This window comes from Leptosomus discolor, chromosome 11, assembly GCF_034619465.1.
Source record: "Leptosomus discolor isolate bLepDis1 chromosome 11, bLepDis1.hap2, whole genome shotgun sequence".
Classification (NCBI taxonomy): Eukaryota; Metazoa; Chordata; class Aves; order Leptosomiformes; family Leptosomidae; genus Leptosomus; species Leptosomus discolor.
In genome coordinates this window covers 11,614,534-11,640,856 of record NC_141401.1, presented here as the reverse complement: position 1 = coordinate 11,640,856, position 26,323 = coordinate 11,614,534, and the positions used below count along the sequence as shown (strand labels likewise).

The 26,323-nt window shown below is 39.6% G+C and overlaps 1 protein-coding gene across 1 annotated transcript; it reads left to right on the top strand.

The window, feature by feature from the left end:
• Positions 1 to 896: 896 nt before the first annotated feature.
• On the top strand, positions 897 to 24,565 carry GABPB1 (GA binding protein transcription factor subunit beta 1). Its single transcript, XM_086471505.1, has 9 exons — positions 897 to 912; positions 7,921 to 8,028; positions 8,929 to 9,096; positions 9,550 to 9,744; positions 10,853 to 11,000; positions 11,348 to 11,461; positions 16,283 to 16,468; positions 17,772 to 17,887; positions 22,782 to 24,565. The coding sequence occupies exons 2-9, from the start codon at positions 7,921 to 7,923 to the stop codon at positions 22,932 to 22,934; spliced, it is 1,188 nt and encodes a 395-aa protein (XP_086327631.1). The 5' UTR covers positions 897 to 912; the 3' UTR covers positions 22,935 to 24,565.
• Positions 24,566 to 26,323: the final 1,758 nt, after the last annotated feature.

Sequence of the window (26,323 nt, the reverse complement as noted above, 5' to 3'; positions counted from 1 at the left end):
TACAGTAGTATCACAAGCTTCGTGACCCAGAATAGCTTTGGAGAGAACGTTGAGTATGACCATTTTGCACTGGGGAAACAAAACCAGGAGAAATGTTTCATGGGCTGGGATGTCAGGTCCAATGCCAGTTTGGGACTGAAGGGCAGAGCTCTCCGACAGAGCAGCAATGTCTTAGGATCCTTTTGGAGTCGTCATCCATACCAAATCTCTAGGATCCCAAAGCGTAGCTAAAGCCCTGCCTAGGGGAGCCAAGGCAGCAAAGTACTTGCTCCGAGAGAGCACCCTCGGCTGGGAGGACAATCGGCGCCCCACTAGCCGTGAGGCGGGAAAAGCAACCCCCGCCGCCCTGTGGCAAAGAGGAGCCCTAAAAAGGCCGCCGAGCGGGATGGCGACCCCCTTTCTTATGTCTTAAGCTGCTGTTAGGAAGGCTCCCCCGCTGCCCGCTGCCAGCTCCCCTCCACCCGCCGGCGTCGGCCGAGGGCGGCGGGCGGGCAGCGCCCTGCCCCCCCGCCGGGCGGGAAGCGGGACGGAACATGGCGGGCCCCTCCAGTCCCCGCTTCCCCGCCTTTCCCCGCGCCGTCGCGCATGCGCGGCAGGCGGCACCGAGGCCGTATCCCTCCGCCGAGCCCCTTTTGTCGGGGATATTGGTGTAATAAGATAATACCTGCACCCCATGGTAAGTGCCGGGCGCCCCTCGAAGCGCTGCCCGCGGGCGGCCCGCGCCGCCTCGCGCCAGGGCGCGCGCTGGCGGCGGGGCAGCGCGGCGCGGCTCGGCGCCCCTCCCCTCCGTTCGCCGTGTCCCTCCGCCAGGCGCAGCGGGGACTTTTGTGTGGGGCTTTTGGGCGCCGATGAGCGGCGGCCTCCGGCGCCCCTGGCTGTTGTCGCGGCGGCGGCGGCCCGGCCGGCAGCACGGTAAGGCCCCATCCTCGCGCCCCGTCTCTCCCTCACCCCCCCGGGCCGGCCAAGCTTTTCCAGGTCAGTCTGCGCCTTTGTATAGGGCCCTGTTACCGGATGTGGAAGTTGATCTCTTCGCTGGTAAAAAATAATTCCACTTCCCCCGGAACCCGGCGCCGCGGCTCCCTCCGCAGCGCCCAGCCCAGCCAGGATTTCCTGTTGGGGAGAGCGGGCGCGCTGGCCGGCCTTCCGGGGACCCCGCCGCGCGGGGGGCGCGGGCAGCGCCGGCGGCGGCCTGGGCCGCGGCGGCGGCCTGGGCGGCCCGCGGGGTGCCGGGCGCGGCCTGTGGGGCAGGGGCTGCGCCGGGGTCGGGAGCCGCCGCGCAGCCGGCGGGGCGGGGGGCTGGGTCGCCTCGGGGCCCAAATGCCTGCTCCCGCCCGCGGCGGCCCTTCTCTCGCGGCCGCGGCTGCCGCACAGGCCCGGGCGAGCGCGAGGCGGCCGGCGAGGGGCCCAGGCGCTGAGGGGCAAAGCGCGGCCCGCCTCGTCCCGCGTCTTTCCCTGCCGGGCAGCCCGCTCTGGGCCGCGTGGGGCCGGCCTCGGGCCTGGCGTGGAGTGGGGTGGCCGGTTCCTGTCGCGGCCCGGCGCCCCGGGGGCGGCCGAGCTGCGCGCCGGCGCTTGGCGCCAAAGGTGCCCTGATGAGAGGCAGCTTGGGTGGGAGGGGAGCGCTTTCCTCCTCTGCAGTGTCTGTCGCCCGGAAAATGTGACTCTTGCTTTGGATCTTCAATAAAGCGTATGATGGGAGCGTGAACGTGGGATAAGATGTGTTAGTTCGGACTGTTTTTCTTTTCTGTCCTAATAGTCGAAGCCATTTCTGTCGGTGAGACGCTGTCTGATAGCACATTGGTGAAATCCCCTGTAGGAGGTCTTCTGTGCTTAGGATTTTGTACTTAAAGCAGTTGTATGCCGTCCTTTAACCTGTTTACTAAGGTAGCTTTTATTTAATGGCAAATGCTGCATGTTAGAGTTAAACGTGCTAAAGGTTGTGAATGCACATCTTGGAGTACTTCAGCTTTACATTTTTTAAAAATTACGGCTTCTGGAGTATTAGTAAGACTAAGCAGTTTGTTGAAATGTGTGTGCGTGCAAATGCTTGTAAGGGTACACAAATCTGCTATGTGGATAGGGCTAAGAGTATACATGGCATACACTAGGTGTAGACTCTTGTTCGTGACCCATTTTCTTTGCTGAAAACAGTTTGTTTTTCTAGGTCTTTTTAGGCCTCTGTGCCAGACAAAAACTGTCAAGGAAGGTTCCTTGTAATAAAACGGATGCATTAATTAGAGAGGCTGGTGATTTTTGTTTGAGGATATTTTCAAATTTCAGTTAATCTGAGACATGCTGTTACGGCTGTAGTACAATTCAAAGGCTGTATCACAAGCTCTTAGATTCTTCACGTCAATCATAGCTGCCGTAGCATAACCTTTTTGGTATCCAGTGCAAAACTTGCCCATGAAAGCTTCGTAGCTTGTTGGCAGTGCCAGCCCAAATCTTGATTGGTGCCAGTAGTTCACCCTTGTTGCATAATGATAATTTTTAGATGTTGCATTTTGTTGCAAATAGTGGCCAAATCTGTGCTCTCCTTTTTAAGGGCAAGACTTTTCTACCATGTGCATTATTGAATGGAGTTACGTTGATGATTGGTGCTAGTTTAAATTAATGTATGAACCTAGATGGAGGACAGACCTGCATAAATACAGGCCTGACTATCTTAACCACTAAGCTATTTGACAATGTGTTTGCTCTTCTGATCTCTTTTCTTGGATCAGGTATTTTTCATGTGATGCATACATAGTCCAACATGAAGGTCATGTTGGTGTTTAAACAAACTAGAGAGAACTTGGTTACAAACACAGCACAGTCGTAGAGGAAAGCTGAAAGCACTGCAATTAAAGCCAACTGCTATTAATATTAGTGTAATTTTCATTATCATAATAAAGGTGTAGGTACTCTAAGCCTATGATATTTGTATTAAGATTTGAAGTGTGATATGTGAAATCACTGCCAAAATACATTTGGAAGGGTATGATTCCCTTAGGAAACATTACAGGAATATTTTGAGTTTATCCCATGTCAGTTGCTATAATCACTATTAAATTATATATACGGTAAAAGCATACCACAGTTTTTAAGAGATGGAAATACACCTAGGTTTAATGCAGACCTTCTGGATCCTTTAAAAGTTACAAAACTCTTAATTGAAATAAAAAGCTTTTTGAAGAGTTGTTGTGAGTTCAAGTTTTGCGCTATCAGGATATTAAAAAAAAAAAAGCAAGTTGATCCTATTATTTCATTTCTGATAATGATCAAAACAGAGTGCTTGGTTAAAGATTTGTATAGTTACTGGTATCTATTTGTGCTTCAAAATACTTTTGACCTCGGTATGGATAGGCACATAAAATGAATTAGAAATTGCTATTCTAAATTTATAGCAATACTGTGCAATATTTAACTCAGTAGGATGACAGCATTTCTGAAGATCAAGTCTGGGGAAGCAGGTTGAAACAGTGGAAAGAAAACGACATTCTGAAAAGGGCATTCTTCCAGATGTCGGTGGCATGAGAGACGATGAGTCCCAAGCTGTCTTCCAAGTGCTGTGTGTCACTTCAGTAGGGAAACCTGTTTAATTAGCATTTTGTGGAACTTTGTCCTGGGGTTTTTAGGAATGATTGCAAATCCTTACCATAGATATGGTGTATATTGATTCAGTTTATGTTCTGGTGAATTGTGCTGCTGCAGTCCATGCTCTTCTAGTGCAAGTATGGCTCTCTTAGGAGCGTGCCTTGGAAGAAGTATGCTGGTGGCTGTGAGATCTCCATGTTAGCAGATGTTCTGCAACAACTGTTTTGTGCCTCTTGATTTTTGACCAGCTGATGTTCACCACTGCAGCAGTAGAAGGACAATAACACTGGGTCCAGGATCCTTGGGGCAGGCCACCAGTCTGAAAGGTGCTGCGATATTTTAAGCCAAACTTAAATCTTCTTCCTTTGGACTGTGGACTCTGACGCTCTGTTATCTGTAGGCTGCGGTGTGGTACTCCAGGCTTCCCAAGCTGCATATTTTTCAGCTTCTCTGCCTCCCCACAGAGCCTATTTTGCACACAGTTCCACCTAAACTCCAGTCAGGTGCTGTTCTATACCCCTCTGGTAACAGCACGATGTTCAAGAGTTCTATAGAATGTATGAGAACTTAAATCTAAGATGGATACAGAAAAGCAGTAAGATTTCCTATTGAACAGAAGTAAAATAGCAATAATAATTTGATGTAAGCTTTAATTTACCAGTTAATTGTGGCATCTGGCTAATGATACTGTACAGAATGCATTGCAGTAATGAAATGTGGAAGTTCAGGAGGCGGTTAATGCAAAGTCCAAACCCAGCAGAAGCTCTTCCCTATTTACTCAATTGTGGACAAAACCGTCTGTTCACACAGTTGTGTAGGAGCTGTTAGAAGTCTGAAAACATACTCAGATTGTCATAAGAATAACTGTAATAGTCTCAAGATTTTATTTCAGAGCCAGTGATGTTTTTATTGTCTGAAAGAATCCTCTTATAAAGCATTACTCCGCTGTTGTGCCGGCCAGGCTAGATGGAAGTGACACAGTTACTGAAGAGTACCCTTGAACACAGTTCAGTGGAGTCGATTTGTAACGCTACGTGGAGTAGCAGTAGTAGTTAGCTAAGAGTGCTGCTTTGAAATGGAAATCTCATTTCAATTTTAAATATATGTTGTAGAACTTCGCTTTTGATACTATCACTGTGCTATTGTAGTGTTACTAAATGATCTCAAGTGAGCAGCTGAAGAACTTTTCTGGAAAGGGAAATTCTGATGGTGCAGACTTTTGTTGGTATGTCCCAGTAGTAGCAGTGGAAGAGTATGGGGGGAAGCATGAGGCATGATATTACTCAAGGGTTTCCTGACCTTAGAATACTGGTCTTTGGAATGGTCTGCCATTCCAGAAATCCACTTTGAGTTAACTTACTCTTGAGAAATTTTGTGAATACTAGTATTCCTTGGTTCAAAGTGACTAAATATGTATGAGTTTTGTGGGAAAGGCTTCTTGAGCTGCTGCTTTTAGTGCATTAGTGCCTTGTAAGTGATTTTTATTTTTGAGCTTGTGTAGTTCTGCTAGGTTTTTAACTTTCTTCCACTAGATGGCCCAAGTACGCCTTCAAGTACCCTATGAGAACTGAAACTTTTACTTAATTTCTAAAATTGATATCGTTATAACTGAAGTTAAAATTCTACATCATGAAGCAAACTTCTGTGATGCTTTGTGCTTGTTTAAAGTACAGACGCTTTATATCAACCAAGAGAGTGCTGGGTAATGTAATACGTGGGAACAAAGGTTACTTCATGTATGGTCTTCCACGTCCCTCTTTTTCCTTGATTAGAACATTTCTTACTGAGTGTGGTACAAAGCTGTTTAATTTTGCATGGAGATGAGAACTGATGTACTGTCGCTCTGACAGTGTGTTTGCCAGTAGTGGTTCAGAGACCATGAAAAGGTGTTGATCTCAGGCTGAAGTTTGTTCTTAACATGTCCTGGGAGTGAGCCTTGTTTTATGCAGGTCACCATAAATGTTTATTTTTTGGTTTTTTTTTTGCTGCATAGGGTTTTGGTAGCAACTTTGCAGTTTATTTCACCAGTATAGATGTGATCGGTGGGTTCTGAATAGGTGCAGGTGTTAAATGTACAGACTGTAATTTAATTCACCTATTTTTGTTGTCTAACAGACATCAACTATAAGCTTATTATCAAGGCTGTCTTTTTGGTTAGTGGAGGAAGACGGGTATCCACAGAAGGCAGCTCTTACCGTGAGGGTGGTCAGACACTGGAATGAGGCTGAAGAAGTGGCAGGATGCTCATCCACAGAGACATTCAAAACTCAACAGGACCGAGCCCTGCGCAGCCTGTACCTATCAGGCCAGCTCTGACTGGGAGACTGAGCTAGGTGACCTTGAGAGGTCCCCTCCAGCCTCCGTTATTCTGTAGTTCCAAAAGGAGACTTTATTAGTGCCTTTTCTCTACTAGTGTTAAAAACAAAAATAAGGAAACCGGATCGCTGTCTTTCTGAATTAGTTCCTGACTTTAGTATTTTGGATTAAGTTCCAGCTTTCCTTTTGCTTCTGAGGACCTTGATGTGGTGGTATTAGACCAGAAAAAGTGTGTGTGTCTGTGTGTGCTTTTTTCCTTCCTAAATTGACACCACCACCCCCCCCCCCCCCCCCCCCCAAAGCACATATTCCTTCATTTCACTGCTGCACTTGCCAAGTGTCCTTTATTTCTGTCCTGTTACTGGTTTATATCATTGCTACTAGTGTCTCCCTTTAACAGAGGTAGTAGATTTAATCTTATTCTTGTTTCTGTCTTTCTCTTTATGGAAGAGAGTCAGCTCTTGTCCCTTCCTCTGCATCTGACTCTGTGCTCCTTTTTTCCTTCCTTTTCCCATTGTCAGTATTTGTCCTGTCCTGCCACCTTCCTGCTCCTCTTCCCTTTTTGGGTTGGAGACAAATCAACATGTCCATGTGTACTAGAAGGATGGACATAAATGGAGTTATTATTTTGGTGAAGGGGATACTGCTGCCTGCAGTCAGTTCTGTAGACAAAGAGGTAATCTGCTCCAGTTCATGGCTCTACTGCTACATGTTGGAGTTCTGCATTTGCAGTATTTCTGTCTTCCTTTCTAATTTCTTACAAAGTCAATAGCTTTCAGCTTGTTGAGCAATATACCACACAGATTTTGCCAGTTGAGCCAAGTGCAGAGAACTTTCTAAAGGTGGTTTTGTGATAAAAATGTGTGTTTAATGGGACTTCTTTCTGAACTGATATACTCAATTTTGTGTAGGAAATTGGCTGCATGGCCTTGCAACTGCTGTTATTAGTAATATGGGCTTAGACCCATATGACTGGAAACAAGACTGATGAAAATAATTCCATTCTTAGCATCCTGGTAGTGGAAAATATAGGTATAGGACTAAAACATTAATGATGTATTTTGGTTAGTAGCATGAGTTATGGTTTAGTTCTAAATTTTCTTTTTACTGAACAAATTTAATAGCAACTATGAGATAGAGTGGGTTTAAAAATGTTATACTAGGAAATCTTTGATGCAACGGAAACATAGACTTGTCTACATATAGTTTTGCATGCTCTGCGTTATATGGAACTTTGCTGTAAAAGGGAGCTTGTCTGAAGGTGATGTGAAAGTTTTTTGGCTAGTATCTCACTCGTGTCTCAAAGAAAATTTTGCACTTAACATGTTTTTAGTAACTGTAGACGGTTGAAGCAGGTGGTAATGTTTGTTTTCAGGCAGACATTTTAGTTCAGATCTGATGCATGTAGTACAATAACATGGTTGTTGCGTCGTTTTGTAGCTAGGAATACAGCAATTATATTTTAGGGTGAACAAAATGAAGTGATAGTGATGGACAAGATGTCAGAAAGGTGTTGTGTTTCCTATCTAGCTAAATGCATTTCATAGTGGTACCTCTTAAATACCTGTTGGCGTTTTGGATGCGTGAGTGTAGTGCCTTTGAGTATGTGATGTAGCAGCCATGATGTAGTACCAATTGAGAGCTGAACAAAGCTGCAGAAGGTTGCAGTATCAGGTGAGAGCTTCTAAACTACTTTGTGCTGTAAGAAATATGTATCTAGTTCAGTTTAAATTTTGTTTTGATATACCTTTGCAGGTGCTATGGTTATAGCATTGTAATACTGAAATCTTCACCTCAGTGTCACTTGTGTTTGGCTGACAAAAGTAATTCTAAAATTAAGCTGCCTATTGCAATCAATAAAGCTTGTTCTCATGAATATTTATATTCATGAGATATTCTCATAAAATACCAACTCCAGTTTTTGAACTTTTCGGAGTAGTTCAGAAATAATAATTAAAAAAAATTACAGTGGCATTTATTTACTTAACATAGTATTGATCTTATTATTTTTTCTTTTATATCCCTCACTAGATGTCACTAGTAGATTTGGGAAAGAAACTTTTAGAAGCTGCACGAGCAGGTCAAGATGACGAAGTTCGCATTTTGATGGCAAATGGAGCACCTTTTACCACAGATTGGGTAATGAAAACTTTTGCAATGTTCGGTAAATCCTCTTACTTTTCTCACCTGAGGAAGAAAATAGGATTATTACAATTAAGCATTTATATTGCGAGCCTTGGGATTTTGTTCATGAAACTCTGCAGTCACATCATCTGCTGTCTTAATTCAAAATTAAAATTGCCTGTTTCTTCCTATGACCTCCTACTGCTTTTAGTAGCAGACTCTGAATGAGCTTGTTTTGGTGGCTGTTAAGATGAACTTTGGAATAGTTAATGAGAGAAAGCAGCAATCATCCTCTTAGTTACTGTGTTTGTGCATTTAGTATAGTAAGAGGTCTGAATGAAGAAAGCAGTCCCGACTACCTAATATATGCAGCTGAGAGTTCCCTGGTACAGGGGCTCTCAGTTATCGTTTGGAGGTGCCCATTTGTGCCTAGGTTATATAGGGAGGTCAGATACCTATGATTCTAGGGTATTTACAAGCCTATAAGAGCATTAATCTACTTAGTGACCTAACTTTCAAGTTGACTGTTTTGAGCAGGAGATTGGACTTAAGTGACTTCTAGAGGTCCCTTCTAATGTTGGTACGGCATGTTGACCAACACTAAAAATCGGGTTAGGCCCCTTGAAATATACCTCAAAAAGACAGAAAAAGCCAGCACAGACCTCAAAAAGTTGCTTCCGTGAGCTGTTTTTAGTGTGTTGTGATTATCGGGGGGGAACCCTAAACTCTTTTTTTTTTTTTTTTTTTTTTTTCTCTCCGTTCTTCATATTCTGTAAAAGCCCTCACAGCTTCTGTCCTTGAGACTGCAAGGAAAATGATTTTGAAGTGGTGGCCTGACACTTGGTAGCTCCAGAGTAGGAAGAAATACTTAATACTGACATATGTTAAAACTCCACTTTTTCCTTTACATTGCAGTTGGGAACATCTCCGCTTCATCTCGCAGCACAGTATGGACACTACTCAACAACAGAAGTGTTGCTGCGAGCAGGTGTAAGTCGGGATGCCAGAACCAAAGTGGACAGAACTCCTTTACATATGGCAGCATCAGAAGGCCATGCCAGCATAGTAGAAGTCTTACTGAAGGTAAGGACTGCTGAAACAAGGTCTGAGATGGGGATATTACAATGGTTTATGATGAAATATTTGCAATTCCCTTTTAGTCATGAAACATACATTATAACTATATGAATATTTATACTGTGCGCATTGGGTGCTTTGTTTTCCTATTGAACTGTAATTTATTTTAGCATTAAAATCCTCATGATTTTAGGATTTATTACTTTTTCAAAATAAGACTACTTCCTAATTTGATAAAACTGTTAGAACCAAGCCACGTTATGTTTTATGGAGTCTTTAATCCTTTGGGGTAAATAATTTATTTGGTAGTTACATTGAAGGACTTTTAATAAATCTGTAAATGTGAGATAACAGGACATTACTGGTGGAGAAAGACAATTTTGGACTTCATTCTGTGACCAGCATTCTTTAATTCAGATACTTCTAATGACATGTTTTATGCAATGCTCTTGTTTGTAGCACGGTGCTGATGTCAATGCGAAGGATATGCTCAAAATGACTGCACTTCACTGGGCTACTGAACATAACCACCAAGAAGTTGTAGAACTCTTAATAAAGTATGGAGCAGATGTTCATGCTCAGAGTAAATTTTGCAAAACAGCATTAGATATTGCAGTAGACAATGGAAATGAAGACCTTGCAGAAATACTACAGGTAACTTTTGATGATGTTAAGGGAACTTAGAGCAAAGAACTTGTTTACACATGTGGTAAACTAAGCTTTCAATATAGTAGCTGTGAGACCATATATTGACTGGTAATGCTGAACTCCGCTGTAGTTTATGACATGGAAATGAAAGAACATAGTGAACATAGTTGGCCAACTAAAGAACACTTTCACCACCTACAAAGTCAAGGATAAGTATCCTTTATTTTCTTAAATTTGAGTTTTGTAGTACACCGAACTGGGCGGAGTCTTCACAAGCAAGATGTAAAACTTAACTCCTTGCTCTGCTGATATGTTTTGACCATACCCCGGTCTTCAGTTAGCTTCATATACGGATATTAATTTCCTAACAATTTGAGATCAGGAGAGGAGAGAAGAGATGGCAGTCTTTTCTGAATTAGAAAAGCCAGGACTGAATTGTTGAAGTGATTTGGATTGGGATTATAATAGTGTGCTCCCTGTTCAATAGTGTTCTTAAAGGCAATTAAGTTCTAAGCATTATTGAGAAGAGAATAGAAAGAGAATATGAAAAATACCACTATGCCACTGCATAGATCTGTTGTTCCTCTGCATCTTCAACTATATGAACTTCTGGTCTGTTCCTTTAGTCTCCCCTTACTTGCAGAAAGGAAATAAAAGTAAATAAAAGTCAATAAAATTCAAAGAAAGAGAAAAAGACAACTGCCATCTACAATTCATGGCAATTACTAAGCTGTCGGAGCCAATTTTCATGGCATGTAGCTGCCACAGCAGTCTTGTTTCTTCAGGCCTCTGTTTTAGATACATGAGCTTGCCTGTCTACAAAAGGGCCTTGTCTTTGTATGGTCCTCTTTGTTTGCAATAAATGGTAAGAAGTAGCAGTGTGTCGTCATTCTCTTTCACTTCAACAGACTTTTTGTCTTTAGATTTCAGCCAAAAAAATGTTTCTCATGTACTTACACGGAGCACAAGATCTGACATGATGTGTGTATATTGCATGACTATAACAGAGGGATCTTCCCTGTTTGACTGGAATGTGCAGTAGTTCTAGTTCTTACAAGGTAAATAACTTCTTTATGCTTACAGTTGGAATGATATTATTACCTTTGTCTCCTAGATTGCAATGCAGAACCAAATCAATACGAACCCAGAGAGTCCAGACACTGTGACAATACATGCAGCAACACCGCAGTTCATCATTGGACCTGGAGGGGTGGTGAACCTAACAGGTCTGGTATCTTCTGCAAATACATCAAATGGAACAGGTATTTAGATGTCTATAGGATAGCTACTGGGATTTTTATACTTTAATTGATTTTCACCATTTAGTAAGAGGAAACGCTTGAGGAAAAGCAGTGGTAAGAATAGTTACCGTGTTCCTCTTCAGTGTTTTTTATGTGTTGTAAATATCTAGGTACTTAAAACAACAGTCTTCACAGAAATAAATTACCAGAAGTTGCATTTGCTTAACAGACTTGTCTTCAGAATAGCACTTTGGTTCAGCAGAATGTTGCTGAGAACAGTGTGTGTTAGAAGCTTCAGTATAATGACAGTAAAAAAAGGGACTTCACTGGTTTTAAATTTATCAACTGTTTTTTTTTCATCCTACTAGATGAAACAGGAGTATCTGCTGTACAGTTTGGAAATTCATCGACGTCAGTATTAGCCACATTGGCAGCTTTAGCAGAAGCATCAGCTCCACTGTCTAATTCTTCAGAAACACCAGGTTAGAATGCTAAGTCATTTAATCTCATTTAATAAACTAAAAGTACATAACTGGCGCTTTTGGATATACAGCTCATACAGAAGTGAGATGACAGTCTTCCTTCCTTTTTTCAGCATGAACAAAATTTTTCCTTTACTTTCAACTGGAAGGTTTCCAGATTCATGTGTACAATTATTTCTTAATAAGATTTCTGACCACAGCTGATATTTCTGGGCCTAATGGGAGTAGCATTCATCTTGCTGAAAGCAAGCATAATTGAGGAGATTGAATTTACATCTTTGTCTACATACAGTTCAGTTGCATTTGGCGGTAGAATGTTTTCTTTGAATGCTTCTTTCTGGTAAATATTGGGAAATGGTCCCCAGTGTTGTTTGCATATACTTTGTCAGCAGTTTTTTTAATCTTTCACCCAAAAGGCACAAGCATATATGGTGATCTTAATGTGCAGTTTGCCCATTAGAATCTCTAGGGGTTGTCTTTTCAGCATTGAGGCATTCTACTTGCATTTATAATAACAGGTAGTGATTAGCGTGTTCCCCTTCAGGCTGGCATGCTGTCATGGCACTTCAGGTGACCCTAAGCCTAACAGTACGTCCTAGGAAGAAGCAGCCTCTGTCCCTCACTGCAGCCGTATGAGCACTCTCTTATTCTGTAAGGCTATGACAAGAGGCCAGAAAGGCACAAAGAATTCCGTTGCCCCTAGTTCCTAAGTTTTGCATTCCTCTTTCTTAACACAAAGCCCCTTCACCCCTGCCCCATGGGTCTTTGCCAGTTACTGCTTTGTCTGAAAAACCCCCTTTGGTCAAGGTTTCATACTCTGCAAGTTGCCCTGGATATCTTTCTTCATTCTTTCTGAATAACGTGTTGCTTACTTTGTGTACTCTTTCACTTTTATTCATTACAACATGCAAAGTGAAGAAAGATGGCAGTCAGGAGTCTTACAGGATCAAAGTGGATTATAAAGACTAGTCATTACCACTGACAGGTTTGAGAAAGAGAGCTATAAGCAAGGTAAAGACCTTATTTTATAATTTAAGCAAGTTGTAATACCGTCTACAGTAAAGTTAAAATGCGATCAAAAGCTTCTGGATTATTGAAGGTTAGTTTGTAAAAGGATGCCACTAAACTTTTGTTCTAGACCATATTTTCCAATTATGGTCTATGTTAGTATCATGCCATTGCATAAAAAAAATCGGGTAAAACTAGCACTTAGGAACTCAAGTGCTATGTTAATTCTTTGTAGCTAGCTTTGTGACAGAAATCCCTGGGTTTTGTCTGTGGAGTAGGCTGAAGTGTACTTGAATAAAAACATCTGTTATTCTGAGAGTCCCAAAAGGTGTTTTGGTGGAGACCTGGCTTTCTAAAGAAAGCTGTGAAGTATTTCATGCATACTCTACTTGCCCAGTGATGCTTTGTGTGTTTCTCCCCACTTGTCTCATGGTGTGTCTGTAGCTACTGGAGTTTCATGGTAGGCCAGATTCCTTTTTTGTTTGTTTAGTATTTGTAGTATTTATTATACTGACATGTAGCATATAGTCTTATTTCCAAGTTAGCCTGAGATTTTGAGCTCTGATTAGTGATGGGCCTAATTTTAGAGCTGGTGACTGGAGGTCACTGGAGAGCAATGATCCAACCCTTTATTGATAAAGGATATATGATGCCTGTGGTAACCTGGCTTTTTGTGAACAGTTTCTAAAGAAATGTGTTTATCTTGCTTTTTTGTTGGTGATGGCCAGTATGATAAATCTTACAGAGCTGAGATATTTTGCATGGCCGAAGTCTTTGGTACTTAAAAATTCTTACAGATTTCAGCTCTGCAGATGACACCATTTTTAAGGACACAGTTTTCACTGAAAATGTAGAAGAGATCTGTACTCTCAGACTTGCTGGTATGACAGTTACATCCCAACATATACTTGAGTTTTCATCTCTTAAGTATTTTGAAGTCCTGCAGGATTTCTTCTTAATACAACTCTGCTCTTCTACTGCTTCTCAAGCAGTACCTAGGTACAGCTATACTATTTTGTGACATTTGAGTATTGCAAGTGGATGATTCAAAACCAAAATGCAGTTCCTTTCATTACAGAGGCAGCTGCTGGTGTTTTCAATCAATTTCCATGAAAGTCAGGTCTAATTGTAGGAGAGGGAAACTCAAGAACTCGAGAGAGGATTGCATGAGATTACAGAGCATTAAATGAGTATCCGGGACTCAGTAGCAGACTTTGGTAGCAAACCAAGTGTTCTCATGTTTCCTGGGCCTACCCTTGCAGTAGTGCGGTGTAACCTATGTTACATGCCAGTAAACCACTGAAGATAAAAACTATTAGAGAGGAGGCAGGAGATGACAGGCAGGAGGGAATAAGCTTGAAGTCTTGATGCAGTAGCTTCCCACCATCCGTAGCCCAGTGTGCATCATACCTAGCCTTGATTCTTATGCGGATGTGTGGGCAATCTTGCAGCATCTTACTGTCTGCAAATTATTTCCTGGCTTGTCTTACTCCTTTAATGGTTTATAGAGTGTAAAGAATACAAAACCAGCTTTTTATCCTGTATGCATCAGTAGTCAGTGTGTTCAAGGAAAAAAAAAAAACCAACAAGCCCTCCCCTTCTCTTTGTGCTCATCTTGTAAAAGATCTATTTATAAATACTCTCAAAAATTGTAGCATTGAGAATTCTTACCTTGTATTTAGCCTCCTGTATTTGCCAGTGTATAAACTGGGACAAAGCACTTAGGTTCTGCCTTTTATGTTGTTTCTGTTTAGGTTTTTCTCCTCTTTCGAAGTTAACTTTGCCCTGATCTCTTCCTCCTGGTTCCTTGTGTCTTATGGTTAAAAACACATCAGTTCTGTAAAACTGAAGAAAGAAAGGTGCTATTAGAATCCTGCTTTTTTTTTTAATTGTTGCTCAAATGAATGTATGTGAGGACATGGATATTATGTGCAAATGCGGTGCATAATGTATGTACAGAACTCAGTTGGATTAGAGAAAAATCTGATTTAAGATGTGTATTTGTAATGCAGTATTTGGTGTGCTTATGTTGGAATTAGGCATATGTCTTACTGCGTGTGCTGGTGTTCTTCACCCTGCACACGCTGCAGAAGGAAATGATGCACATTAATGCAGAGATTCTTGAAAATAAGTGCTGCTGGTTTAATTGACTTCAGCTTTCCTGCAGCATATGAAGTAGTGTGGTAACTAATGATTATATGGATATAGATACGGAAGGAGGGCAAGAAAGACGTAAGGACTGTATTTATGGGGATATTTTTCTTTTATATAGAGTAACTGCTTTTTAGATAAAATCTCATGTTTCTTTCAAGTCTGAAGAACTAGTAATGGTTACTTCCACAAGTAAAAGCCCAACATTGAGTTTGAGACTGAAAGATCAGAGCTGTTTGCCACAGCAGCTAGTATTGGCACTTGCAACTTGGAATTTTTGACAGTGGGATTTGTTACTGCTGAGCCTGTACTTGGAAGCCAAATCAAGTTCAATACAGCACCACTTATTCATGTAGGACTTACTGTTTTGGTTTACTGAATAAACACTCTGTGAATATTTAAGCAGTGCTGTAGGACAGTAATCTCTGAACATAAAGATGTTCAGAAGACAATGACTGCAGTCATTTGAACTACAGAGTGATTTCTCTGTGTGTTTGTGTTATATTGTAATTAAGAGATGAAAGCTTCGGGGGTTTATCTACCTTCTCTCATCTTGAGCATCACAACTCAGTTTATAGGGTTTTAATTTCATCTCTGTAGATAGAAAGCACTCTAATGTCTGTTGTTTAAATCAAAGGCTTTGCTTTTACCCTGACAAATTGAAAATAAAATACAGTTGGTGTGCTTGAAATTCTTTGATTGTGCTATTAGTGATCTTGCTCTTTGTCTCAGTATCTCGTTGCTTTAAAAAATAAGGGGTGGTACTGCGAGACCCCACTTACAGTGTATAGTGCAAGCTGGGTACGTGTTGTTCTGACTGCAGTCTTTCCCTTATCTTACCTGGATTTATAGATGTAATATAGAACTGTGAGAGTTCACCACTATATACTCATTATGGAATCATGAATTTGAAATACTTAGTTGAGCTGGGATTTTTTATTTTTACTTTTACCTATAAAATGTTTATTTTGCTTTTTATGCTTTGTTTTTGTCCTTCAAAAGTATAACAATGTTAATTCTGCAGATCTTTTTCTTTAGTCTGTTTCATACTTTGTATAATAAATAAAGTTGTGGTTATGTTTGAAGTACCCATGTAGTACACACAAAACTTTTAAGATTCTTTAGAGGTCCTTCAGTCTGTTACTATCTAGAAGACCATTATGGTAAGGAGAGAAATCAAAGCTGGGGCCTGATGTACACCTGGCAAGGCACTGATTGAGGAGTAGTTTCAAGTTAGTATTTCAAATTTTGTTCTTTCTTTCTGTTGTCAGTGTCACTGAATCCAGCTGTGTACAATGCAGAAGTTATTTTTATTCTTAAAAACAAATCTTGTTCTTGCTGCCATGTTAACACTGAACGCAAAGCGTCAGTTCTGAGTGGGGTGTATCTATTAGGAAACATGCTAAATAAAAAAAAAAAATTATATTGAGCAAGGTAAACCTGGACAGAGTTGCATGTATGTTTCAAAATGTTACTGCTTTATTTTGGCCTGGTGAAAGATTTCTATTAATAATATAATATGTCGTAATGCGTTAATTGGGGAGTGGGGTTCAAGTTTTAAAAGACATGGAAGAAATTTTTTCTCAGCTGTACTAAAATGCATTTGAAATCATAAAGCTTAATTTATAAATTGACTTAATTCCTTTACTACTCTGTTGATAGTTGTGGCCACAGAAGAAGTTGTGACTGCAGAATCTGTGGATGGTGCTATTCAGCAAGTTGTCAGTTCGGGAGGTCAGCAAGTTATTACTATAGTTACAGACGGCATTCAGCTTGGTAATCTGCATTCGATTCCGACCAGTGGAATAGGGCAACCAATCATTGTGACCATGCCAGATGGACAGCAAGGTGAGTGGAGACTTGTATGTTCAAGCTTGAGGACCTATTTTAGTTATGGTAATAATAAAAATAATAAATTAAGTGCAAATAGATTGACAATTTAAATACGTCTTTGAATTGTTATATTGCGAAAGGCTCAGATGCATGAGCTGCGGCGAGTTACCATGTGTCAGCTGAGCCTCTGCATTGTGAGAAAGAATGAAAGAATTACTAAACTGGGGAAGGGAAACAGGACTTTTACGGGAAAAGTGGGAGCTGCTTGCTTTGCCTTCAGTAAGTTTCATTCTTGCAAAGTTGTTATGAAAACTAGAAGGTGGAGTAAAACAAAAGCCTTCTTCCAATACTTATGCTGTTGCCTTGCTGGAAGTACTGCAGGGAGGTGAGGCTTTGATTTAGAAATCTCATGCATGAAGCAAGCTGTGCAAGTCCCATGGAGTGTGTTCTTAACAGAACAAAAACCACGTTTTACATGCTTGAGGTTTTAGAGGAGCAGTGGCAGAACCAGTGAAGCCAGGATGACACAAATTGTCCTATTAGGCCATACGTACTTTGTGGAAGCTGCTAGTGTAACAAGTGCTATTTTGTGACATGCATGGGTGGGTTTTTTTTAAAGATGCTCTGCCACTGCTATTTAGACAAAAATGATTCCTCCTCTGGTTTCTTCATGAGGACTCCCACTGTGGAGCTTGAAGAGTTGTACACTGGAGACAAATCAATTTGGTTCACAGTCTGTCTGAACAAGTACGGCTAGTTATCGGAAAGCATGAATGTGTGTCGGTGGTAACTGACGTGACGGTTAGGACATTTATTTGCCAGAGGGTTGCATGAGTGGATTAAGAGTATGAATTTCTTTAGATCCCTACTTTTTTCCTTCAAGGTTAATAACTACATTACCTAAGGTGTTCTAATTAATCAAAATCAAAAGCCAGTTTTGTATTTATTATTTGCTTAAGAAACATTATAAAGATGCCACATAAGTTACAGAATTGACAGACTGGTAACTGCTGCACTTCACTTCCAAACCTGTTTACTCTGTGAAAAACAGCAACAAATACTTCAGAGTGACAACTAGGTATTGTAGACCTCAGTAACAGAAAACTTTAAAATTCTTTAGTAGCGTACAAGCAGCTAAAATTTTTAGTAAATTCTCCCCATACTGACTTTATAAAGCACTTTATTATATAGGTGTGTTTTCATAAGGGAAAGCCTCTGCATTTTATTGCTGTTAATAAAATTACTTAATTATATGAATTTTATGTAGTGCAAATATTGCTTGAAGTAAATGTATTTCTATGTACGAATATGTTTTCAGTATTAACAGTGCCAGCAACAGACATTGCTGAAGAAACTGTGATAAGCGAGGAACCGCCAGTGAAAAGACAGTGCATTGAGATTGTTGAAAATCGTGTGGAGTCTGCAGAAATAGAAGTAAGGAGTATATTACGTGATACATGTTAACCAGACTGTTCAGCACTGAGTATCTGATTGTGGTGTTTTGTGTTGTTCCAGAGTTTAATTTCTGTGTTGCCACAGAATGAAGTGTGTGAAACAATAACTTGTTCAGTCTCCTGTGTTACTGGAATTAATCTTTTACAAAATTGTTGTAAAAAGAATATAGGAGGGCTGTTTGCTTCATCCTCTGGTCATGCACGTAAAAGTGATACATGTTTAAGTATATGATAACTTAATTTTTTTTGGTTTTCCTTTAAGATCACTAGCTAGTTTTTGAAACTAGGTACTGATAAATTATCAAGTAACTTGACTCTTTCTGCTAGCAGTGAATGAGAGTACTGTACTCTCATCTTTCTGTTATGACCACATGTTTGTCCTGATAGTGAGATCATATTTTTAGCAATGTTTCCTTTCCATTCATGATATTGAGATAACTGTTAATGGAAATGTGAAACAGTAAGATTCTGTGTTTGTCAATTTTTATCTGCCTGCCCCCCACCCCCGCTTTTTTTTTTTTTTAATTCTGGATCGGTTTACTATTACACATCGTTGCATCATCCTGGGTTTTTTAAACTGTAGGGCGGAAGACCTAACAACATTGAGAGAGCTTTTCTTTTTATATATGACAAATAGATGTAGCTGTTCAATTTAAATTTGTAGCTTTTTTATATTAGCCACAATAGGTCAACCATCTCATTTCTTCTTCTGTTACTTCTAACTGTGCTGACCAGTTTTGGTCAAAAGTGTTTGAAAATTGCTGTCTGCCTTGACTAGGCTGTAAGTTCTCATTTTGTCAACTCCATGATATTTCGTTTATCAAAGGTTGTGTTCTCCAACTTCTGTTCATATTATCGAATTGTGCCTAATTGAATACTTTTTATTGTACAGTATGTGCTATATGTTATCCATGTCTAATAACAATAATTACCACCTTTCATCACTTGCTTATCCTGTCCCTGTGTTGTCACATCAAATACTTTTGGCCTTGGCAGCTTTGTGGTCGTTACAGTTTATCATGACAGTTAAAGTTTTCTTGCTGCATTTTTTAAAATGTATGACTGTTACAATAAAAGCATTTATTTTGTTCACTCTTTTAAACATCTGCCTCAATTATTCGTAAAGGAAATTATGTTTCCTTAAGTATTTTATAGTTCTGTTAGATGAAGGAAAAAAAGTACCTAGATTAAGGAATAAATTGACCTGTTGCCAATTACAGGTAGCTGGTATAACAGTTAAATAATTCTTTTAAGGGAATGAGCAGTTTCAATTATATATTTTAAACACGTTTCTCAACTATCAAAATAAGTTGGTTTAAATGAGTTACTTTATCTGTTACTTTTAAGTGCAAGTTTTGATGGCTGATGTTGCCCCTGCCTGTACAACTGGAAATGCACATGCAGACCTCTGCCTCTGCGTGGAGGCCAGTTGACTTCAGGAGCCTTGTTGCGGTTCACAGGGGTATGGCGCTATCTCACTTGGGTAACAGGGACATTAAAGAAGTGCACATAAAGCCAGTTCACTTTAAACTTCAGCACCGTAGAAGGTGGTAGATACTTGAATTTGGAAGGAGTGGGACCCCTCCCCGCAGTAAAATATTTTTTTAATGTAGAAAACCTTAATTGTTTGGTTTCTTTGCCTCACTGGTGATTTATTCCTTTACTTCATTATAAAGAGTTGATTCATGGCTAAGAGTGCTTTCTTCAGCTATTTTAAATTTTTAGTCTATGAACAGTTAACTGTAGTTTGAAAGTCTTTAATTTGAACATACTCCCATTCACATGAGGTGACAGACTTTCCCATGAAAGTGTTGTGAATAACTAAAGCTTGTAGTGCTGGTTTTTGATTTTTCTCTTCTGGGTCTGATAAGTTCAAACACTTCAGTTCATTTTGAAGAGTGATAGCTGTTTTCCTAAGCAGTTTGATATGTTAAATGTTGGATGGCAGCAAAAAAACCCCTGTCACACAGATACTCTGTTTTTCATTTTCATGCATAATTCATTATCATACAGTGATTTTAATTTTCATTCTTGAATTTGACTGGTTTTGCCATGTTGCATGTTTGAAAGGTGACACTCATCAGAACCATGACAGTCATTGCATTAGACTAAAAAAAAAAAAAAAAATTGTAAATTAATTATATTAGTAAATTCATATCCCTGTTTTTCCTGTTGTTAAAGAGAATGCTTGGTTTGGTCATTTTAGTCATGGATGTCCCCATTGTTAATATATAGACTATTAAGAAAAGTTACGTGTGATGAAGAAAATTCCCCAATAAAATGGAAGGTTTCTTAAGAGCACACAGGATCCTCTAATTTGATTTTTACCTGGGGAGGTTTTTATACTGGTAGAACTTCAGATAATTAGAACACTTGCAGGTGTGTTCTAGAGAATGCCCTTAGAACACTTTCTAGATTTGATTAAAGTAATAGATCAGATATAGTCCTCCCTATTTTAGATGTCAAAGTTAAGGAACCAATTTTCACTGTTTCACATGTCTGCTGTAGATCTGCCTTGCTTCTCCAGAAGCATGGTTTCTTTCCACTGCTTAGTTAGACGGTATACTTGGCCTCAGTTCCTTGACTCATTCTGTTTATGTTAGGACTATGACTGTCTAAAAACTACACCTATTAGTTGCTGGACTAATCTCCATGCTTTGAATTGCTAGTCTGTCTGGTAGATACTGATTTTATCTTGTCTCTGACACTGAGACTAGGTTTGGGTTTTTTCCTTTTTTTTTCTGTCCCTCTGTTGATGTGCTATATCCGTTATGGGTGCATGACCTATTTTTGTTTTCTGTGGGAAAGAGCCTTAAGATGGGATCTGAGGACCTTCTCCACCCCCAAATGTTTGCAGTTGACACACACTCCATAGTAGTGATAGTGCCTTGCTTTTTGTAATGCACCATGGAACCACTGGCCAGTGAGCTACTGGTTGGTCTTACTCTTCTGCAGCCCAGTAGATAGAGCAGCTTTGCTTGTTGCCAGTGTTACATTTCTGATGGTTTTATTTTGACAAATTCATGAGATAGATAATGCCCAGCTCGGTATATCCCAGAGCTCACTGCCCTCAAGAGGGAACTCTTGCTTTCCACATGTAGCAAGATCAACTGCTTTGACTGCTTCCCTGAGAATTGTCTGGTAGCTCTTCTCACCAACTTTCTACCCCAGGAGGCTGTTTTACGTAAGCTGTTGGCTCCCCTTATACTATGTAGATGACTTACAGAAATAGCATGTTTTAGTTGGACTGGTGCTGGAACATCACTGGTGCATTCCGGATCCTTTGGGTTGTAGGCTCTACCGTTCATTTGGCCTTCGTCAGTCTGGTTGCTACATGGGTTGGCCATTCGTAAAGTTGCTTAAAAAGCAGAATCCAGATTTTCAGAGGTGGACGCTGAGCTTCCTTTTCAAATAAGTGAGTGAGATGAGATGAGCTCTCACTTTATTAGCATATGCTCCAAATGAAGTGAACCCTAGCTAGCTTCCTTCAGCTCTTAAAGCCCTGTGTAAAATCAGGTTGCACTTAATGGAGTTTTTCTGTTCTGTATTGTAGCCAGTCTTTATAACCTGTTAATAACATCTCTCCTTCACCTGTTGTTTTTGCTATACAGATGCTGCTGTTAGCAATGATCTGATCACCTATGTCATTATATTCCAGCACATTCAGCACAGCATGTGACTATTAAATGTGACTGTGACAAGTACTGAGAACAGTAGCAAGTATAAGGGAGGCAGAGTATTTTCTATTTTCAGGCTCTGACCATGAAAATATGTGAGTGCATCAAAGAGGTGAAGAATAGGGATGCTGTTATGGGGATGTGGGGGGAGAAACTTCTAACAAGTCTTTGAGGTATTAAATGGGAATGTGATACCGAACTGCTGGGGCGGGAGTAAGCTGAAAAGGCCACTTATTTTCACTGGGCCTCAGTTTTTTGATAAGAGTTTGTTTTTCTGGGAGATAGCTCACTTCTCTGACAACTTCCCTCCTGTGGTTACTTAACTGCAGTGGAAAGAATGGTTTGAAATCAAATGCTGCCTTACTCATAAAAGTATGATGCATTTTAATGAAATGGTATTTGGTTGAAGATCAAAACTATTTTCCAAGCAAATTGCTTTTTCAATTTGGCTCAGTGCAGCATCAAACAAAATGACAGTACCTATGTCACTGGAAACAGAAATACATTCTCCTTAGTTCCTAAGGCAGCTTCGTAAGAGCTGGCATTTCCCATATTATTTTACTTAGAAACTGTTTTGTAGCCATCCACAACAATCCTGTATGCAGAATGGAGCCTTAATAAGTTACTACTTTAGAATTGAAAAAGCTTGTCTAGCTAAATGCTTGTTAATTCATAAAGAAGTGGTGTGCTTGGGGATGTAATTACACCTCTGGATTGCAGAGTATCAATCACTTCATTTAGAAAGCAGTTATGTTTGTATTTTGGTTAGTGGGCAGCTGTCACTTTCCAGTGCAAGCTGCTATTAAGTAACAGTTTTTCATTATACTGTCTGATTAGAAATATAACAGAAAGGGACAGTCCTGTTAGACTGGATTCCGATTTTAAAAAATAACAAAGGGAATTGAATCATTGGATAGATGTTAATATAGTATGTTAGATATTTGATCACCATGCTTCCACTTTTTTATTTCGCTCTTTTTCTGTGAAGACTTGCTTGGTATCTTTGCAGCTGAAGAAACCTGGGTTTACTGTATTTACTGTGATAGTTCATGCCTAATTTACACTACAGCATATAAGTTTGCCCAAGTAAGAACTGAACATGATACCCTAATACATGAGCTGCATGTAAAGGAGAAGTATTTGCCATTTTAACTTGACAAATATTTGACAAAATATTGCTGGTTCTGTTTCTAATAGGAAAGAGAAACTCTTCAGAAACAGCTGGATGAGGCAAACAGAGAAGCACAAAAATATCGTCAGCAGCTTCTAAAGAAAGAACAAGAAGCAGAGGCCTATCGGCAGAAGTTAGAGGCAATGAACCGCCTCCAGACTAATAAAGAAGCTGTTTAATAAAAAATGAACATACTGCAAAGCCTGTTACTTTCAAAAACCCGCAGTACAATCTTGAACTGTACGCTATATAGGTACAGACACAGGATTACATGATAGAGAAGATGCTACAAGTTGATAACTGGACTTAAGCCGTGAGCTCTGACTAATTTCTTGTAACATAAAAACTCTGAATTTAGAAATTGTGAAAAGTATTTAAAATGAAATACTGTAAATAGTTGTTTTTTTTACAGTTTCAAAATGAGTTGATAAACCTTTTTGAAGGGATCCAGAAACACAAAAAGCCAATGTTTTTGTGAAATTTTTGATTTTAGTATGAATCTAACTTCTGAAAAACAGAACAGTTTTAAGGGTGATGTTGTTGATTTAAGCTGACAACTCGAAAATGAATTATGTGACAAAATGAATTAACAATTATTTCTACATAGTAACAACTTAAACTTCTCTGAATTAAGACATTTCCAGGTGGAAATCTTTGTACAGCTTTAAGTAGTTGTCTCAGATTCACTGAAAACCATTTTTGGTTTTATTTTTATTTTAGGTGGTGAAATTTTTATATTTAATTTCAGATATATCCAAGTAGATTTACATGTATATGAAGCTAATATTTTTTAAACTTTTCATTTTGTACATATGCTGCATGTTTTTATAATTTCTACACATACATCTTGCATAGGTATTTTTCAGCAAAGATGAGAAAAATTATGAGAAAAATGTTTAGCCTATAGGTCATTTGAGGTAAGCTAGCAGCCAGTTTTATTGTGGATGGAAGAATGTAATTTGTAATTAAAAAGAACAAAAAAAAATATCTTAATTTACATATTAGGGGTGATTTAAAATTTGGTAGTGGAGGCATTGAAACTTCACTTGTGTGTCTTACAGTTTTTCTGTACAAACATTTTAAAGTTCAGTAATGAATAGAAAAGAATGTCTCCACAAAACACAAATAGCAGTTCTTTTAGAATATTCCTATTGATCTCTCTTCCTCAGTAGCCTTGAAATTATTTCAGTGATACATTTTTTTCTAAACAGACTTTTGCATTTTGATTATGCAATTAGACAAGTAATTTTTTTTTATGTTGTAGTGATGCTCTTCTGACCTAGCATCATTGTTCTTCACTGTGATACTGTGTTTGTGTGTGTCTGTGCAGTGATCTATTATGCTTAGGATTTATATAGCACGTTACATCTTCAGAGCATTGTAAAATCTTTTAAAGAACCCTACCTGTACTGCCTGAGGCAGGTAAGTGAGTGTTATTGTCTCAATTTTATAACTGGTATAAGTGCAACACAGGGAGTGTTAAATGACTGGCCTTGAATCCCTGGGAATAGATCTCAGGAGTTCCTGGCTTCTAGTCCTGGCTTAGACTGAGCTGCCTTAAGATTGTTCAGTGCTGTGTTACATTAAATTCTGAACTACTGTGCAGATTCCTTTTTTGTAAGATAAAACTTTGTGCTTTGCTTTGTTGTTCCATGTTTCACTGCTTTTATGGAATTGTTTATATAAACTTAAGCAAAAAGTCTAGTTTACCTATACTGTACACAGAGGAATTACCCTTAAAACTGTACTCTGGCCTACTTTTTCTATTTTACAATTAAATATCTTTTCCACATATTTCTACTGTAGAATCGATTCCATTTCAGTTGTTTTGTGTGTGCGTTAGAAGGTCAAAGCTGTGTTGTGTTAGGCACTCAGAAAAATACGAAAAAACAGTTTTAGGCTTAGAATGGCCTTCAAAGGTAGGAGGGGAGGAGTGGGGAAAGAATTGCATTCTACAATACGAAGTAAAATCTTCCTTCTTCAAACTTCGACTTGGGTTTTTAGAATTGGCAGTTAGGGGAAAAAACCTAAACGTCCTAGTATTGGTATAAATTTGGCAAATTTGTCCCCAAAATAATAAAAAGATAATAAAAAATGGAAAGTCTGGTGGTTTTTAGAAGGATTATTTTCAAGACTATAGTCATGCTCAGCAACTGGAAATTGCTGTATTTTGGGGTTTTTTTCAGAATCTTATCTATTATGTCACTAGCAAATGCAGGACCCAATTAGTCAGGTTGAATGTGCTGGTTAGGCATTGCTCCAATTGAATCATTCTGTGATCAAAATACTGTTTGTGTCCTCACATCCCACAAACTTAACTACGGTTTAATCTCTCTGAACTCTTAATAACGATAAGAATTTCAGCATTAGTCTGAGTAGTGATAGTGGTCATGTTCACGTCCAAATGGAGAATTTCCCACGGTTTTGACGGCACAGACCTTTGTAGCAAACAATGAAAAGAACCTTTTCTATTCATTCTGCTTCCTGTGAGCAAATATTCTGTTCCTCGTCGTCTGTAACAAAATCCTTCCAAGTGCAGGATAGCTATAACAAAAATTTATTTATCACTGGCAATATTTACCCTACCTGTAATTCATTATCACCTATTTTATTCCAGTTCTGAACAGGACCTGCTGTTTGTTCTCTTCTGCTCAGAACGAGAAACCAGCCTGTTGAAACTGTCACCTTTGAGCAAAGGCGTAGGGTGTATGTCACATGGAATATTTATTGTGTAGTTTAGCTCTGAAAACATTGTTAAAAGTATTGCTCCTTATTTGCTGTTCCAAATTGAAATCATAAATGTAATTAGCTACCAGCTTTCCTTGAACGGACATCCGTGTATTAAAATAATGTATTAGTTACTTGTCATGAGCTAGAATCACAGTTTTTGAGAACTCTGACCTCTTTTTGAGTTGGTCCTGTGCTTGATGCCAGCTCCTTCTCACTTTCTTTGTTCCCCTTTATGGTAGCATTTACAGTAAAGCTGAGAGGGGTTCATAAATTGATATTAAGTGTGTGAGCAGCTTGTTATTTTTTTCCTAATGCTTCCAGAGAAATGCCACATGCATATAGTATGGGGTTTTTTTTCTGCACTTCTTGCACTTTCAATGCCTTTTTTACCAATTTTTTTTTTTTTTTTTTAGTTCAGTATATTAATCTGATGTGCGTGTATCAGAGCATCTGCCATATCTATGAAACAATTCTTTCTCAAATATCTAATCGCAGCAGAAGCTAGGAAAGGTTTTCACATTGTTCAGTAGAAAGTACACTGTGGAGAAAGACGCTGCAACTTTCTAGAATAATGAAAGCATTTAGGCTGCGTAATGGTACGTGAGGCAGAAAACCGAAGCTGCTCTGACAGCCAGTTCTCTTCTGTAGGATGAGAACAGAGACACTGCTGTCGTGTGTCGGACGAGGGGTCTGCATAGCCTGGTATCCTGTCTCCAACAGGGCCAGCCCTAAGCAGGAGCCTAGGCTACAGCAAAACCAGGGCGAGCATATATTTTACTGTGTAATCATTTATCTTTCTGATGCTTAGTCCCTGAGTCCTACCTCTCTTTTCCCAGGG